Here is an 18,799-nt window from a genome sequence, read left to right as displayed (position 1 = left end):
CACAAGTGGCTATCTATATGCAAAAGCATGAAGCTGAACTCCTAACTCACACTGTACATAAAAATTAACCCCAAATAGATCAAAGACCTCAACATAAGAGCTAAAACTATAAAACTCCGAGAGGAAAAGATTATCTAAAAGCTTTGTGACGTGGAATTTAGTAATGATCTCTTGGATATGCCACCCCAAGCACAGGCAAAAAGAAAAAATGGACGAGTTGTATTTTATCACAATTTGTGATAAAATCACATCCTCAATGGACACCATGTGCAGAGTGGAAAGGCAACCTACCACAGGATTGGAGAAAATATTTGCAAATCAAATATCTGATAAAGGGTTGAAAAACCACAATATGCAGAATGGTTATAATTCAACAGCAAAAAGCAAACTTCATTAAAAAATAGGAAAAGAAGCACTGTTAAACTGTATGTTTAAGGAGCACATGGGTGGCTCAGGAGGTTGAACTTGCTCTTGATTTTTGCTCGGGTCATGATCTCAGGTCGTGATCCTGGGTCGTGGGATCAAGCCCAGTGGGGGGATCTGCATTCAGTGTGGAATCTGATTGTCCCTCTCCCTCCCTTACTCTCCCTCTGACCCTCTCCCCGCTCTCTCTCTAAAGTGGATAGGTGAAATCTTTTGAAAAAAAAAAACAAGCAAAAATAAAAACCAACAAAAAACTGTATACTTCTAAATGGTTAAGTTGGGGGGGCGCTGGGTGGTTCAGTCAGGTAAGTGTCCAACTCTTGACTTTGGCTCAGGTCACGATCTCCAAGTGGTGAGATCGAACCCCACGTCAGGCTCTGTGCTCAGTTCAGAGTCTGCATGAGATTCTCTGTCTCCCTCCCTTCTGCCTCTCTCCCAGCTCATGCTCTCTCTTTCTCGTTCTCTCTCAATAAATAAAATATTAAAAGAATGGTTAAGATAGTAAATTTGATGTGGTATGTTTTTTGACCATAATTACAATTTTTTTAAATGGGCAAATGAAAAGATTCTCAGTCCCATTTGTTGTTAGAGAAGATACAAAATCGAAATCATAATGATATACTACTTTACTCCCACTAGGAGAGCCATAATTGAGAAGTGGGGAAATAAAAGCATTGGCACAGACAAGGAAATCGGAACCCTTGTGTGTTTTTGGTAGGAGTGTAAAATGGTGCCGGGTCTGTGGAAAACTGTTAAAAAGTTAAACACAGACTTACCATAGGATCCAGCAATACCACTCCTAGGGATACACCCCAAAAGAATTGAAATCAGGTACTAAAACAAGCGTTCATACCTGAACATTCATCTCAGCCCCATTCACAACATCCAAAAGGTACAAACATCTAAACGTCCAGCCAGGTACAGATGGATAAACACATAAGGTACATCAGCATAATGCAACATTACGCAGCCACAGAAAGGACTGAGGTACAGATATGTGCTCCAATTCAGACTGGAACATGTATGCTACGTGAAATATATCTGAAGCCAAAGGTCACATATTGTAGGATTCCATTTACACAGAACACTGAGAAGTAAATGCATGGAAGTAGAGAACAGACAATTGGTTGCCAGGGACTATAGGGTTAGGGGGAAATGGAGAGAAATGGCTTTCTTGGTACTTTGGGGTGATGAGAAATTTCTTGAACTAGCCGGGGGGGGGGGGCGGTGGGCAGGTGCACTACATTATGAACGTACTAAAAGCCACTGAGCCATTCATGTGTCTTACTTCAAGTAAGAAACAGACTAAATACGCTCCTAATATTAGCCTAAAAATATGAGAAGAAAATCAGATGTATCAATACCAGTAATCTGTGCAGAGTTAAGGAATGGGCTTTGTTTTGTTCTTTTTGCTAAATTACATTTTGCAAAAAATTTCTCTTCTGGCCATGTATTACTCTTAAATAACATATTTAAAACAAAACAAAACAAAGCAAAAAAAAAAAAAAAAACACCAAACAAACAGTTTGTTACCCTGAATTGCATGTTCAATAAAAGGAAGAACAAGTCTCTGGCTAGGATTGGTCTGGTGTAGACACAGATAAAAAAAAAAAAAAAAATAGGCCCATTAGTTCCAAAAGATATTATACTCAAATCTTCATAGTGATTCTGAGCTGGGTTCTCTATTTGTTTTCCTCTTATTCCCTAAGTTATACAGATGTGGACAAAAAGGAGGCTGGACTTAGGAGTGTAAGAGATTCTCCCTGTTTAGTAGGATCAGACATGATCAGCTGCCTGTGGGTGGGAGGATTCCCAAGAGTGTCAGTTTGATAGAAATGTTAAGGGGGTAGTGATAAAGCTACTCCCATTTATTGCATGAATCCTGGAAAAAGAAAATACACCAGGAGAGTTGCTGTCGCTGGGCCAGGTGGGGGGAGAGTTATCCTTCAAGAGCCTGTGAAAGTGACAGCAGACAGCTGCTTCGCTTCTCTTGGGAACTCAGAGTGCTGCTTAAATAGTACCCAGGACACTTTTGCTTCTATATTAGGAAGGACTTAATTCCCAGAGCAGTGGCTTCTCAAATGGGAGCCTAAAGGAGACTTTCACTCTCTCCTTTAAGAATAGCTCAGGTCGGGCACCTGGGTGGCTCAGTGGGTTAAGCCGCTGCCTTCAGCTCAGGTCATGATCTTGGAGTCCTGGGATCGAGTCCCGCATCGGGCTCTCTGCTCAGCAGGGAGCCTGCTTCCTCCTGTCTCTCTGCCTGCCTCTCTGCCTGCTTGTGATCTGTCAAATAAATAAAATCTTTAAAAAAAAAAAAAAAAAAAAGAATAGCTCAGGTCAAGACTGTGGGACTTGCAGACAAGGGGACTCGGAAACGATCCTGGCAAAGTGAGATGATCCTGACACTTTTGATCAAATCCCTTCTGTAGGAAGGGTCTGACTTATATATGAGAGGTGATCCCAAAAGTCCCTCCCAAATCCCGGTCCAGACGCCCGGGCTGAAGGCTCTGGACCCCATTCTGTGACGACCCACAGCAGCACGCTAGAAGATAATACCAGCCAGACACAAGATGTGTTGTCAGTTTGTTCCAACACTCCCGTGCTCGATCCACAGTTTTCACCCCAGGGCAAGGAGTCGCCCGTGGGTCTGCAAAGGGAACAATCGGCTGTAGGAGGGAGCAGCAATCCTCAGACCTGGGGCAAAACGGTTGCAGTTTCTCGGGCTCCATCCGGCGTCACAGCGGTATGGTGCAAGCCCCAAGTCCCAGCCGTTAAATCCCCACCCCTGGAATGCCCCTCTGCAAGCCCTCTTCAGATAAGAAGGAAAGAATGTAGTTAAGAACTTTATCGTTCAAAATACCTGTCCCCAGGGACCCGCCTGCCAGGACGCACATTCTGGCTGCTGACACGTCTGCATGGAGGCCGGCTTGGTCTCAGGGTCGCAGAGTCGATCACTCAATCGATCTTCACCAAACTGACACCACACCTGGCGGTGCTTATGCCCTTTTCCGCAGGTGACCAGGCACTGTGGTAAAGAGCACAGCCAATCAGGGGTGTTCCTGAACAACGTGTTGTGGCTCCCGGGGATTACTCACAGATTATCAGGAACACATGTGCTCCCTTCCCACAGCCATTCCTCTCTCTGCTAGCAATCTGTAAATGCATCAAGGCTCACTTTTCTTCCTTCCGTCCTCTCTTTCTCTCCCTTGCTCATTCTGTGTTTATAAAGGCTCTGGGACGGTGTCAAGCCCAGAATGAACTCAGCCTGGCACTACACCATGAGATACACGTGTCCCCTGACTTATGACGGGGTTATATCCAGGTAAACCCGCTGCAAACTCAAAATATCCTAAGTCAAAAAATGCACTTACTACCTCTCACCAACCCCACTTCTGAGTAGAGGCCAGGCCACCTGACACGTGGACAGAACACTCACGTTAGCCTACAGTGGGGCCAAGTCGTCCAACACGAAGCCTAGTTTATAATAAAGTGTCGAACATCTCATGCAATTTACTGGATTCTGTACTGAAAGTGAAAAGCAAAGCTATCGTGCGGACACAGGATGATTGACCCTCATGTGATTTCGACTGCACAGCTGACTGGGAGCTGCTGCCGCCCAGCACCGTAAGAGAGTGTATACCACCCATCACCACCCCGGGAAAGGATCCAGATTTGAAACTCCAAGTAGAGTGTCCGCTAAATGTGTATTGCTTTCACATCACCGTAAAGTACAAACATTGTTAAGTTGAACCATTGTAAGTCGGGGCAAGTCTGTATTATAAAACAACATTCCGTGATTTTCTAGCGCAGGAGTTAAGCATAGGGAATTTATGAGTCAGAACAATGCGGGTTTTAATCATACCACAACCAGCTACAGGTACTAAGTCAAGTGACGGTTCTGTACTTCCGTCTCTTCTGTACTTTCTCATCTCTACAAAGGGATAATGATAGTTCCTACTGCAAAGGATTGTGAAGACCGAATGAAAAAAAATCTAAGTAACGTACTTTGCACATGTTCATTAAATGTTAAATACCATCATCATTACTACCCAGGCGCATTGTGGAAAATTCGAAAAATACAGAAACATGTAAAAGAGAAAGCTGTAATAAACCAAAAAATTCTGACTACCTGGGGATCCTCATAATTATTTTGCTGTTTTCTTCCCAGTTTTTCAGGCTAAGGAATGCTGGATTACCCTGCATATATAGTTTGATGTCTCCCCCACCTCCATTTTAGCAAGTCTTCTTGCAAAAAAGGTTAATTGATCTGAAATGATACCTTAGCTATTCTTAGCCATCTAGGTAAAACTCTAGCCCACTACCTTCTTTCATCTTTTTTTAAAACCAAATACTAGCTTTGATGCTAAGGCAGCTTGTTAACAGAACAAAACCAGTAAGTTTGTTGTTTACTTGTGCGGGAAGCAGACACTGTTACTCACAGGTACTTGCTTGCCTACCATTTCAGGGGCATTAATAATACCCTTTTAAGATTTGTATTGTATTTCCTGTTGAAAGTAAACAGTTAACACTGTGCTTACATGGTCGAGATAAGCAAATGGGCACGGAAGCTGCAGGAGAGAAACCAACACCTCTTTCCCCGAATTCCTGACTTGGCCCATAAGTCAGGGACCTTCTGTTTCCTCTTCCACTTGCCCCCGTGAGGGAGGGCTGAGGGAGTCGCCTGTGTGGTGCGAATTTCACTGGGCTGGGTTAATAGTGACGAAAGAGGCTTCAGCTTTCTTCTCTTGCTGTCACCTAAGCTAAGCAATGAGGGCTTGCCTTAGGCTTCATCAGGTCAGGCTGGAGAGAGGCTAAAGTCTGGAACACTCCAGTAGTCCTTTCTTTTCTAAGGTTTCCATTAGCAACGGGATGGCCACTTACTGGGGTCTAATTCTCTTATTCCACAGACGAGAAAATAGGAAACCTCCTTTTTTTTCCTTTAGCTTCAGTTCTAAGCCAGCACCGCTTGCTTTGTAATTAATAAAGCCCTTATTTTCCTTTACAATGACTTAGCGGGGGGCTCAAAGAGGAGGAAAGGGAGAGATAGGTACTTCAAAAATCACCAACAGAAGCTATCAGAGTGGATGATGCAGCCAAACCCACCGTGCCCCTGGGGTCACTGGTGAGCCAGTCACACCCCGCTCAGCACTCCTGGGGCTGATTGAGGACCTCGGTTGCTTCATCCAGGGGAGTGGGGGATAAGCAAACAGCAGGTGTAGACTTGAGGAGAGCTGGAGAGACTCAGAATTAGGGTAACAGAGATGACCTAGGGGAAATAAGAGCCCTCTTCTCTCACCTCTGACCAGTCTGCCGTTTCCCACTGTGGACAAGGGAACTCACTGCATCTCTGAACAGTGACTTTCTCTTGATGTGAGCATTTGCTGTCATCCAGGACATCATTGCGGGTGTTGACACAAATAGCCCTTCTCCTCTGGCTTCCACCATCGCAGCTTTTCGAACACTGGAAGGAAAATACGCTACATGAAACTGTTGTCAGTTTCTCCCCCAGCACAGTTGGGGTCCTGGCTATGCCGCCTTGTCTCTTTCAGCCCTTAAGAAACAACCACCCAGGGGTGCCTGGGTGGCTCAGTGGGTTAAAGCCTCTGCCTTCAGCTCAGGTCACGATCTCAGGGTCCTGGGATCGAGCCCCACATTGGCTCTCTGCTCAGCAGGGAGCCTGCTTCCCACTCTCTCTCTGACTGCCTCTCTGCCTACTTGTGATCTCTCTGTCAAATAAATAAATCTTAAAAAAAAAAAAAAAACAAAAAAAAACAACCATCCAACCGATCCAATTCTAGCTGTGATTTGGGGAGTATCTATTCATGTTATCCATTTATCCACCAGGTTTATATTACAGTCAACGTTAGTGAATCAGCATAAGAAAATAAAACTCGGAGTGGCCTGTGGGGTATGGAGAAAGGGATTAGAGGAGGTGTTCCACCACTCTCAATTTCCACACACCATGTTCAGTGTCATATGATCAGACATTACAAATGGATCACGGTATTCTTCTGCAGAATGAGGTCAGGCATTGTAAATCAATCACAGAACTAATCAGTTCGTCGATTAGCCACCACCAACCAATCAGACTCAGCGTCCAAGAAGAAGACTCACTGAGTGAGAACCAACTTACTTCAGTCCATGCAGAATAACGCCAGCCACCTGTGTTACATTCTCCTGAGCATTTTTCCTGGTTGCTTGGTTTGGGGTGACCACTGCAAAAACTGTCGTCAACCTTCTCGGTCTTCCCATCCAGCCTGCTGTATTTGGCACAGTAGATGTCTAACGTGCGGTACCCCAAGCCACACTGGGCACTACATTCACTCCGGCTGGCAATGTGCCACCTACGCACAGTGGGGAGAAACCAACATTTCCATTAAATATGTATGTCCTATCTATATTCAACTGGTAGAAGAATGGAGTTCCTTTTTCTTCTTTAACTCAAACACCACAAAACCCAAAGCTACAGTCAGTTACTGGAATCCAATTTAAAACCGACATATTCATGTATTTTTCATGGCCACCAATGCACATGGACGTCACAGAGGGCTAGTCAGAGGTTCTATCTTTGTGAAGATTCTCCCTTGATACGTTCCATCTGAAATTCAAGCAACCCCAAAGAAGAAAACACTGGAATTCAACAGAGCAAAAAAAAAAAGCAATTTTCTATTTAAAAGGTTCATGGAACTCAGCATTTCATTTCTCAAGAAGGCTGCATCTGATAGAGGCCCGCCGCTGGGAACGCTCCTTAGACAACTTCCTTTATATGGGCTCTGCTAAAACGTGTTCAGTGGCCATCCTGTGACTTCATAAAGGAATGGATAATTGGACTGTAATTGTGAATTTCAAGTGTGCCAAACTCTGTGAATAAAGACTGAGTTCCTTTTAAACATGGAGCACAGTCTATATAGTTTGATTAGACCATTTTTTTTTAAAGATTCAATTTTCTTTTTAGAGCAGTTTTAGGTTCATGCCATAACTGAGAGGAAGGTACAGAAACTTCCCATATGCCCCGGTCCCCACACCTGCATAGCCTTCCCATTATCAGCATCTCCCCACAAAGTGGGGCATGTGCTTAAAAACTGACATATTCTTGGGGCGCCTGGGTGGCTCAGTGGGTTGGGGCCTCTGCCTTAGGCTCGGGTCATGGTCCCGGGGTCCTGGGATCGAGTCGGGCATTGGGCTCTCTGCTCGGCGGGGAGTCTATTTCCTCTTCTCTCTCTGCCTGCCTCTCTGCCTACTTGTGATCTCTGTCTGTCAAATAAATAATCTTTAAAAAAAAAACAACAACAAAAAACTGACATATTCTTTTAATGCCCCCCAAATATGGTCAGTGCTCAAATTAAAACACAAAAATTTAAAACTGAATAGAAGAGTATAAATAAATGAGCTTAAAATGTAGGTTGTTGATTCAATTTAACAATCCAAAGACGACAATTTCTTCATAATCTCCATTTGAATTAACTCCTGTTAACTGTCTACTTCTCAGAAATTGGGTAGTTTGCCAAATACAAAAGCCCTAAGAATTCTTCCATCCACACCTGTCCAGGGGCAGGACTGGGAAACATTGAGGAGTACTGGCCACAGGCTTATCTTGGAGTTCCTCACAGATGCTTAAAAGTAGGTCAGAGTTGACCAACTTTTACGTTGGGCATGCAAAGTGGGCTACTGCGATTATCCATTAGAGTGACACAGTATTTGGGGATTTTGTTCTAACCGGAACACGTTAAATGAAGGACTGTAAAACAATGCTTTATCTCATCCTGTCAAATTTAATCTGGGCAAACTCTCACTTCCCTGAGGAAGTGAGGTAAAAATGTGGTCCAATTCAAAGAAGCATCTGGAACTTTCATCTGCTCTTTGATTTTTGGCTACCTTCTCTTTGCCTTCATCACCATTTTCTCATGGAAAGCTTATCCATCCTGGGTGAGGGAGGCAGGAGTCCTGCCCCCACAAGAAAACACACCAGTGGATCAAGTGGAAAAGGGTCTCCCTGATAGTCACACCATCTTCAGAATTTGAGCAGAGAACCTGGAAGAGTCTGGAAATGTCACAGCATTGCCTTAGGAAAGTTCTCCTCAAAATGCCATTATCGTCTGCTTCGTAGTCTCTCCCCGGAAGGTGGTCTTAACTTCAGTGTTCTGAATTCGTTCAGTGCATTTCATGTGACAATGCATTTTATTAGTATATTTCAGAGAAGCAAAGTATTTGCTATAAGTGGAAACAAAAAATGTACATGCCTCTGTGGGTGTGGGGGGCATTGTGGGAGTAAATAATACTAGGGATAAATTTGGGAACTACTGGTTTAAGCAGGTTTCTGTGTTTCAGAACTTCTCTGGGTCTTCCAAATGTTAATCAACATGATGCATGTCCACACAGGAGAGGAGAGAGTTGGTAAGGCTTCTTGAACATACTGGCTTACCACGAATCATCTCTGGAACTAGTGTTCCACAGACACGCTTTGGGAAAATTATTTAGAGTTCTACACATTAGTAACAGTCCTCTCTCCAGCCTTTCAGCATTTCCATGGCTATTCAGCAGCAATTAGTATGAACCACAACGACAGTGACTGTCCGGTTTTTTGTGAGTAATGTAGTTTGGCAGTTAGATAACTAATTATTTTTCTGAAAAGGCTTTAACTCTAATTTAACTAAATTAACTCAATTGGCTGAAGCAATGGGCTCTTAAGTGTATTACTTACCTATAACAAAAATTAAAACTGCAAAGTGTAAATGTCTGCCTTTTAATGTCTTGGGTTTTTTCTTTCTACAATGACTTATCCATGCTTTGTCACAAACCCATGAACAAACAGGTCAGCGGCACTGTGTAGGCATGAAGTACAGTGGGGTGGAGAGAGCCTGGGCTTTGAAGTCAAAGCCATCCTGTCAGGTCTGGCAAAGATGTGGCATTCGTGCCATGTCTCCCCCACCTACTCGCATGACAGACATTACTAATTGATCCCAGCACTCCTCTTTTCTCTTGGAGCCTAGAGAGGGCCTTATAATCTTTACTCTAGCACTACAGGCTGTCAATATCATTGGCTAAGATTTGGCATTGTGAAGAAAAAGCTGCGAAGAGCTTAAGTATTCACTTTGCCACTTACAAATGGTAAGATCCTCACAATTTCCCATACCATTCTACACTGCTAATTTCTCTTCTGTAAAAGGAGAATTAAAGCCTCAACTCATGTTACCTGCATTTAACTATCATTCAGAGTATACAAAGCAATGCCCAGGCTATTTAATATTCAAACATGACACAGTCAACCTTGCAGGTAGATGGGAAAGCTTTAGAATTCTGTACCCGCTCCCTATTTCTTATCTCAGATTTAATCTTAAACACAGAGTATTTTCCGTATCTAGACATCTGCATGAAGATTTTCTTCTAGTTCCTTCTATGACTTTACACTAGTGCATTGCAACTTTCATATACATGAGATTTCTTCTACTGGGTGATATACAGTCTGGGTGTACAGGGAAAAACATACGGGTACTCTGAGAGATGACATTTCCCCATTTTCTGTTGACATTCGTACCAAACATTTACATAAGATACGACTCAGTCATAACAATGCCTAGCACTGAGTTGTGAGGGTGAAATGAGAACTTCTCTTGGCAAATGCCATACTCTATTAGCTATTTTTAATTCTTAGGAGAAGAACAAGAAATCTGCAGGCATATGTCTTGGATAATTGGTTTCAGAGGGATGGAAACTTGGCTAAAGCTTATTTCACAGAAACACAAGGAAGGGGAACTAAAGACCACTGCCTCCTCCTTCTGTCCCTCCCTCCTCCAAGACCCTCACAGCTCACAGTAAAGACCACGAACAAACACTGGCCTCACCTCAGGTCGCAGTCGGTGCCGCAAGGTTCGGTAATGGGCGCTGGCTGGGTCAGCCGGTCACATCTTTGATCAGAAACCGTAAGCTGATCAGATTCCCGGGTGCAAACAGGTTTTCGCTTCCTCTCCCCTAGGCAAGGAGGAAAAAAAAAAACTTAGAGAAAGTAACCTATTCCAGAAACTATTTAGACCAGGGGACTGGCAAACGTTTTCTTTAGTGGGTTAAATAGTAAACATTTTTTGTTTTGTGCACCATATGATCTCTGTCACAACTATTCAACTCTGCCATTATCGGGCAAAAGCAGATGCTCATAAATAATATGTAAAAATGGTGTAACTGTGTTTCAATAAAACTTTATTCTAAAAGCCAAATAGCAAGCTGGATTTGGCCCACTGGCTATAGTTTGCTGACCCCTAATTTAGGCAAAAGGAAATGAGATAAATCATATATAATATGACTACTAAGTCTGTGTCTCTGGAAAATGAAAGTGGCAGAGCTGATTTTGCTTGGGTTCACACATGTATATGAATCTTGTAGGGAGAGGAAACCCAACATATCCCGAATCCCTTAAAAAGTTCAACTTGCCCTCCAAAAATAACCAGAAAGATGCAGAGAAAGGAGATCAGAAAATTCATGCAGATAAAAAGTTTTATAGATTACATGCATTTGGCTGCTGCTAGAGGAAAATCAATAAAAAGAATTAAAAAACCAAACAAACCAAAAAAAAACCACATCAAAACCTCAAATCCCTAAAACTCCACTGAAAAGTTGATACCTTGGCAGGGTTTGCTGCATGCTTGCCAGGGCCCATGACTGTTCCAGTAAAACTGCTGGGGTTTGTCTTCAATAGGAATATTGAAAGAATAGCGCACATCTGGGTTGTATAACTTTCCCACCGATAACACCTGGAATGAGCAGACAAAATGGAGATGTTTGCAGGTCCCGTGACACCACGTGGAAGGAAAGGGTCATGGGCTCATGGTCAAGTTTTTACCTGAAGCAAAAGTTCTTGTTCAATGCGGTCTGTGGAGTTAATCCTTTCCACTACATTGTCAGACCCGCTGTACTCTATCACAGCATTCCCGATGCGGATTTCCCTTTTGGACATTGTGACAACAAAGTCTCCATTGAGCAAGAATTCACCTTTACTGCTTGATAAAGCTGTAGATGAGAAAAGATAATTCACTGATTTGCTGCCAGTGACTTGCTGTCTGAAATACAAAAGAGCATTCTGAAAGGCAAAGTCGGGAGGGCAAAGAATACCTACTTTTCCGTCAGACAGGATGGACTCAAATGCTAGTTTTGCCACTTGCCAGCTATGAGGACTTGGGAACTCACTTTCCCTCTCCCCGTCTCCATTTCCTCATCTTTGAAATGGAGATAAAGACACCCACCCTTGTAAATCCTATTACTGAAATATAAGTGTTCTAATTAGTGTGGGGTTTGATACAAAAGTCCCACATTACAGCCTTACAGATAGAAACAGAGGCCTTATAATCTGAAAATATGTACTAATGACCTAAACATTTACAAAATTAATTCCCATGCAAATATCCCTATTTTTTTGTTAGCATTAGTTGAGCCTATAGGATCTTTGTTAGTCTTCCTCAACAGATATTGGAATCTGAAAATCCGTGGCTGACATGATGCTTAAATGTCACTCTTTCAGTGAGGCCTAGTGTAGCAGCCAGCCTCCAAGATGGCCCCAATGGTCCTTGCCTCTTGAAATTCACATCCTGTGTTGTCCTCTCTCACATGGAATCACACTGACTGTGTAATCAGTAGGATTTTGAGGAAATGACAGAGTGTGACTTCCAAGGTCAGGTCTCAGGCACTGTGGCTCTACCTTGCTCTTTCTCTGGCTTTGGGAGAAGCCAGCTGAGCTGCCGTGTTGTGAGGCAGCCCAAGCAGCCCCCGCTGAGAGATTTCTTGTGAAGAAATAAAGCCTTCTGCCAAGAGCATCTGAATGAGGCATTTGGGAAGTGGATCTGCCCACCCCAATCAAGCTTTTAGATGTAATCATAGCCCTAAATGAATTTTTTTTTCTTAAGATTTTATTTATTTATTTGAGGGAGAGGGAGAGCATGAGAGGGGAAAAGGTCAGAGGGAGAAGCAGACTCCCCATGGAGATGGGAGCCCAATACAGGACTCGATCTTGGGAGTCTGGGATCATGACCTGAGCCCAAGGCAGTGGCTTAACCAACTGAGCCACCCAGGCACCCCTCTAAATGAAGTCTTAACTGCCACCTCATGAGATACCTCAAACCAGAAACACCCAGTTATACTGTTTTCAATCTGACATATAGAAACTGGAATATAGTACATATTTGTTATTCTAAGCCACTATGCCTTGAGACAATTGGTTATACAGTAAAAGATAATTAATACATCTTCCCAGACCATTCCTTTAAAACTGAAACCCCCTCCCACTACCAGCACAGATTCCATACTTGCCATCCCATTTCCCACCTTAATTTTCCTTCATAACACTTTGTCTATGCTCTCTCTCCCCAACCAAGAATGTAAGCCCCATGAGGGCAAGGATTCTTGGACTCTTTTATTCACTGCTATATCTCAGCTTCAAAAAGAGCCCGTTGTACATGATCAATAAACTTTTTTTTTTTAATTTTAGAAAAATGAATGAATCTACCGCAGATCTTGAAAAAGATGAGGCAATCAGAAAAGCTGAAAAAGTCGTGTTAGAAAAGTCCTGGAGTCAAGCACTAAAATACTGGCCAACTGAGAACTTGATGAAATTAGACCAGTTACAAACTTACAGAAAGTAAATAAAATGGACAGAGAAGCTACAATCAGAAGAAATGATTTATTTATCTAAGTGTCAAGGGAGACTATTAAGAAAGTAAATACAGCCCCAGAAAGCTTTTACAAAAATGACTCCTTTTAGGTTTTACTGTTAAATCCAAACTTTAAGCAAAGAATGCACTACTCTGCTATTACATAATTTAACCAGAAAACTTAGATAAGAATATTTATCAACTGATTTATCCTATAATCTAAAAACATATGCATGGTTGGCATGAAAACATAATTTTGTTTACTATAAGAAAAAAAACAATCTATTTTCATGCTTTTTGATTAATTTCTCCAGATAAAATCCCAGTCCTATCTTTTCCCCCTAGTATTTATTATAAAATTTGGGCTTTTTGTGAGTACCATTTAGTTTATTTTTTTTCAGTACTACCGCTCCTTGGATAATGAATCCTCCTGAGTACTGGGCTTGACATGAACAAGAACTCAATAAATCAGAGCTATAAACTTTTGGGCACTGAACGAAGTATCAGAGAAAGGCCCTCTTACCTTTTATAAATTGTGCACAATTAGCAAATCTCAGTGGGGAGGGAACCCTGAAATGCACAGGCCATGGATTTAAGTGAACAAAAGGAATGCGGAAACTTAACTCGGGTGGCAAACAGGTGTCATCCCAGGTGCCAACGTCAACCAACCGGTCTGCTCGAGAATCTACGCAGAGCGTGAATCATTGGCAGCCTCACGTCTTAGCAACATGTCAGTGACATTGGTCTCTGGTTGCGGGATGGGGAGCGAAGATGCCTGAGGTGTGTGCCAGACCCTAACCTGTCTTTCACTGATGCAGGTGATACCTTGTCTCTCACCAGGCAGGCTGGAGGAGGTTTAGAGGATTTAGGGAAAGTCACTATTGCACCGTTATGCAGAGATGACTGAGGGCTGAGATGAAGCTCTGAGTGCTCTTTGTGGCTCAGCAGCAGCAGGGGCCTCATTTTCTTGGATGTGGCAACCCCACAGAGCTCACTCATTTGGTCACATGCTGATGGAAGTACTACTCTTTCTAGGATCGGTAGTTAGCGCATGAGTTCTGTCCCTAACCCAGCACTGCGTTTGCACCCACTCAGGTAAGCCCCATCTTGGTCCTGAGGAAAGAATGAGATGCCTTCAATCGAAATGGTTGGGAAGAATGTGGTAAGAGGGAAAAAGGTTTTATTTATTTATTTATTTATTAAAGATTTTATTTATTTATTTGGCAGACAGAGATCACGAGTAGACAGAGAAGCAGGCAGAGAGAGAGGAGGAAGCAGGCTCCCGGCTGAGCAGAGAGCCTGATGCAGGGCTCGATCCCAGGACACTGGGATCATGACCTGAGCCGAAGGCAGAGGCTTTAACCCACTGAGCCACCCAGGCGCCCTGGGAAAAAGGTTTTAAATACACAAACCCTCCAAAGCTTGGCTGCTTCTTTGTAACTCAAAATCCTTTGATAGCGCCCCCCCCCAATGCAACTACACCTAACAACTGGCTTCAAACTCCTTAGTGTAATCTTCCCAGACTCACCATTCACTCCCACCAATAAACCTCACTTCCCAGTCATTACATCCCCATATCCGCCATACCTTTTCCCACACCGAGGCAGAAAAGTGAAGTGGTTAAGGGTGTAGGGTCTGAAGTCAGACCAAGAATGATTCCAACTCTTCCCACTTTCTGACAAGTTTACGTGACCTGGGGTAAGTTACGGAACCTCTCTCAGCCTCAGTTCCTTCCTCTGGATGACGAGTTTCTCCCTGCGTCCTTACGGACATTAAACGAGACATTGCTGGCAGCTCGGAATTCTTCCTATGCACTGTCTCCTTACCACACCTTCAGAGTTGCCTCAGTTAGGGATGAGAAAAGCATGACTTAAATGTTATTAAATTATTCTCTCAAGGCCAGGTGACTTCCAGTCACAGCAAGTCTGTCTCCAGAGCCTGTTAACGACTGAAGTTTTCTAAGAACGAGGTCAACAAGTACCTGTCCCATGAATGAATTCACGCATGCTTTCTCTTATGCACAAACTGAAGTCAGATTCATTGAGCTCAAGATGTTTAACAGTTTAAGTCGTTTGTCTTCCTCAACTACGTGAGCCTCTTTCAGAAGGCAGCCATTTAAAAATGCATTTTTGTAACCCCAAGAAAGATCCTGGCCCATAGTAGGTGCTCAATCAATGACACCGAAAGAGGGAGTGACTGATTGGGCCTGACATTTATGACAAGGAGACCAGAGTGCTTCCAGTCGAATAACTGTTTCCCTGTCAGCGTTAAGCTCTGACAACCTCGTCTCCCCTATGGCCGCTGTAGCGTGAGACCCACCAGCCATGCGAGAGGCCAGACTTTCAATGGGTCACTGATTGGAAGTGAGGTTGTTTCCGAGTCCTCTCAGACATCCTGAGGCTGCCTCCTAATGTGGGTCACTCACATGGTGACCACCGGACATGCTGTGGACACAATCACCCAGTTCTCTCAAGTGAGGTCGCATGCTAGCTACCCAGCTGACGTCTCACCAAAATGGGGGAAATGAGATATCACAAGACCTGCTCTGTAAATCACAGGATAATCCAGTTTTGTGCTCATTCAAAGAGCAGTCGTCTGTTGTAGGTTAATTCTGGGGCTCCTTCCCAACCTCTCCTGGCTTCCTCTCGGACTTATGCCCACTGGGGCATGTTACCCTTCTCAGCATGCTCCCTCTCCCGGTAGTTGGTGGGGAGGGAAGGAGAAAGGAATTGTCAGGGGAAATGAATTTCATGATTTATCCCAAATTGAATTGATTCCTGTCCTCCCACTGCCACAATTAATCAAGAGCTAAGTGCACTGGAGACAAAGAAGTATCACAGAAATGGATCTATTTTTTTCTCCTCAACCGCGAACATGGTGGCTCTGGGTGTGACTTGGCTTTAACCCGACAGGAGTGAGCGGCCTGTGTGAAACGACGGCCTTTGACAGGAAGACTTTCTGCTTCGATACCTTGTGAAACAAATAGTTTCCTGCAAACGACTGTCTACTGCCCAACCTTCCACTAATGCGATTAGGGGAGCTAATTTCCTGGGTTGGTCCCCCCCCCCATTTCACCCAGAGCTGGGTTGCTACAAAGGCCCTCCCTCCTGAAAATTCTTCCCCGACCAGCACCTGTGGAAAGAGTGTGGCTTGACTGGCTTTTAAAAAAAAACGGGAGGGATAAGGATGAAGATGCCTTAGCAACGGAACGGCTGTGGGTGTGAAAACCTTAGAGCATTTGCGGCAGCTCCTTCAAGCCAAGAATAAATGTTTACGCACCTCGGATTTGATGATGCCATGTTCTTCCTCACTCGTTAAGAAGCCAGTGTAAGGTTCAAAGGCCCTGAGGTATTGACCTTCACACTCCGTGAACTGTGACTGGCCATCTATGCTTGCCCACTCTGCTTTTGCTTCCAGAGACTTGTTCTTTTGCCAACAGGTGACTTTACCATAATATTCCACTAAAGGGCCATGACTGCCCCAGACTCCCTCTCCCAGATGACAGATCTTTAATTTTTCTTTCAATCTTGACAAAGAGATTAAGAAACCTCCTGTCAGGAATAAAAGGTTATCAGGAGGCCCTGCCCAATTCAGGTACCTTGCCTGGTTGATGAAGTTAATTGAACTGAGGCCACTACTTGAAAAGAGATTTTTCCAAGAAGGGGCAGAAGACAGAAGCATCCCTTTCCCTTTCAAGAAGAAAGAAGCAGGTCAACATGGCTTTTGGCTTCCAGGAAATTAATTAATAAAGGAGGTTGCACGCAATGCTGCTGGATTTAATTAGGAAGAAGTAAGGCCACAGCAGTAGCCACATGTTTAAATTTATAACCCAGTGCACGCAGAAAAATGCCTGATCTATTTTGCTCAGTGGTGGAATGGAAAATGTGGGAGTCCCAAAAAATAATTTTGAAAAGGGTCCTCCAGAACTCCATTAATTCTTTTATAAAGTCACCACCCATTTGGATATTTAGGGTAGGGAAAATCTGATCCAGCCACTGAGTAAATGATTCTAAGTAGGACTCTGTGGCCTTTCAAAGAAAGGACTATTCTGTATATTTCCACGGTAATCCAATCCCCCATTAAGCACGTAGTAAATCCTCAGTAAAGAGAACATGAGCAGTGACTGTTCAACAGGTGAGCAATTATTTACTTAGTGCATATATGTGTAGGCTTTATATCAATAGCTAACGATATAAAGACATAACCTCTGACCTTAAGACAATGGGGTGCCTGGGTGGCTCAGTCGGTTAAGCATCTGCCTTTGGCTCAGGTCATGATCTCGGGGTCCTGGAATGGAGCCCCTCATTGGGTTCCTTGCTCAGTGGAGAGCCTGCTTCTGCCCCTCCTGCCCCTCCCCTCCACTTGTGCACTTTCTCTCTCAAATAAATAAAATCTTAAAAAAAAAATAAAAAAAGACACTAGTGGCCATATGGATAAATAAGGAACAAACTGTCTCATCTCAGTTCATGGCAGCCCCATCTTCTCAGGGGCTCAGGTAGAAATCTTGGAGTCACCCCTGACTTCTTTCTCTCTCACACATACCATATTCAATCTATCAACAAATCATGATGACCCAATCCTCAAGAAATATCCAGATTTTGACCATGTACTGTCACCTCCACTGCTCCTACTTGGGACTAAGCCACCAGCCTCTTTCCCATGGATTACTGCAATAATTTCTAACCAGTCCCCCTGTATCTACTCTGTGCCCTTCTTCCATCTAACAGCCAAAGTGCTCCTTTGAAAATACAAATGCGATGATATCCTATCATTCCTCGGCTCAAAATCTTCAATAGCTCCCCTTGTCTCCCAGAGACAAGCAAGTCTTTTCAATGCTTCTATGGCCCTATGTGATCTACTCCTAATGCATGACACAGCCTCGTCTAGAACTCTCCTCTGTGCTGATGTAGCTGCAACCAAACGGGCCTCCCCCTATTCTTGGAATAATCCAGACATGCTCCTACTTCAAGGATTTTGCACTGGCCTTTCCCTCTGCCTGGAATGCTCTTCCCCCAACCAACCTGTTTCTTCTTGCCACAATTCAAACACTTCAGCTACACTGTTCCCAACTCACCCTCAGTATCCCAGTTTCCCTTATGATGTTCTATTTTCTGATAGCCACTTACCATCTTCTAACCGTATACAGTTGGCTGACCTATTAACTTATCGCTTACTGTCTCTCTCCTAGCACCAAAAAGTATGTTCCAAGAAGACAGTGATTTTTAACTTACTTATTTTTGTTCTGCTCATTGTACCTAGAAGAGTGTCTGGCCCATATTCAAGAAGTGAATGAATGAATAATGGCATACTGCAGAAAATGCTATAATGAAGTCATGTATATGTATTATACTTGATCAGCATGCCGGGCTAAAGGATCATTGTCTAACTATCAAGGATTTTATGTAGACATTCCAAAATACAGATTCTGATTCTAATCTGATTCAACAAAGACTCATGGACTAGTTCATTGTGTTTAAATGTGCAGAGAGCCTCTACAGAGGCTGAATTCAGATGCACAAACAGCTTTCTTGTCTGGACACTGTAAGAGGACAAGTACATTCATTTCTTTTAAAAAGTCACCGCCCAGTCAGACTGCTGTGAGATCTTCTAGATCAGAGGGCAAGCCGTGCTGCTCTCTATGGCTAGGAGGAGTCTGGTTGTGCAAGGTGACCAGCTGAATCCCTTCAGTCATGACCCCACTCCCTTTGTCTTTCTTTTAATTAAAAATGCTTGGGAAATTT

At 43.5% G+C, this 18,799-nt stretch overlaps 1 protein-coding gene across 1 annotated transcript in view; it reads right to left on the bottom strand.

The window, feature by feature from the left end:
- ADAMTS9 (ADAM metallopeptidase with thrombospondin type 1 motif 9) overlaps positions 1-18,799 on the bottom strand; it is a 166,837-nt gene that overhangs the window by 89,455 nt on the left and 58,583 nt on the right. The window contains 6 exon segments of the mRNA XM_047747329.1: positions 3,284-3,448; positions 5,720-5,884; positions 6,557-6,767; positions 10,266-10,392; positions 11,039-11,168; positions 11,258-11,424. Of these exon segments, the coding sequence (XP_047603285.1) occupies positions 3,284-3,448; positions 5,720-5,884; positions 6,557-6,767; positions 10,266-10,392; positions 11,039-11,168; positions 11,258-11,424 (965 nt within the window).

Source organism: Lutra lutra, chromosome 1, assembly GCF_902655055.1.
Source record: "Lutra lutra chromosome 1, mLutLut1.2, whole genome shotgun sequence".
NCBI lineage: Eukaryota > Metazoa > Chordata > Mammalia > Carnivora > Mustelidae > Lutra > Lutra lutra.
This window is presented reverse-complemented; position numbering and strand designations above follow the sequence as displayed.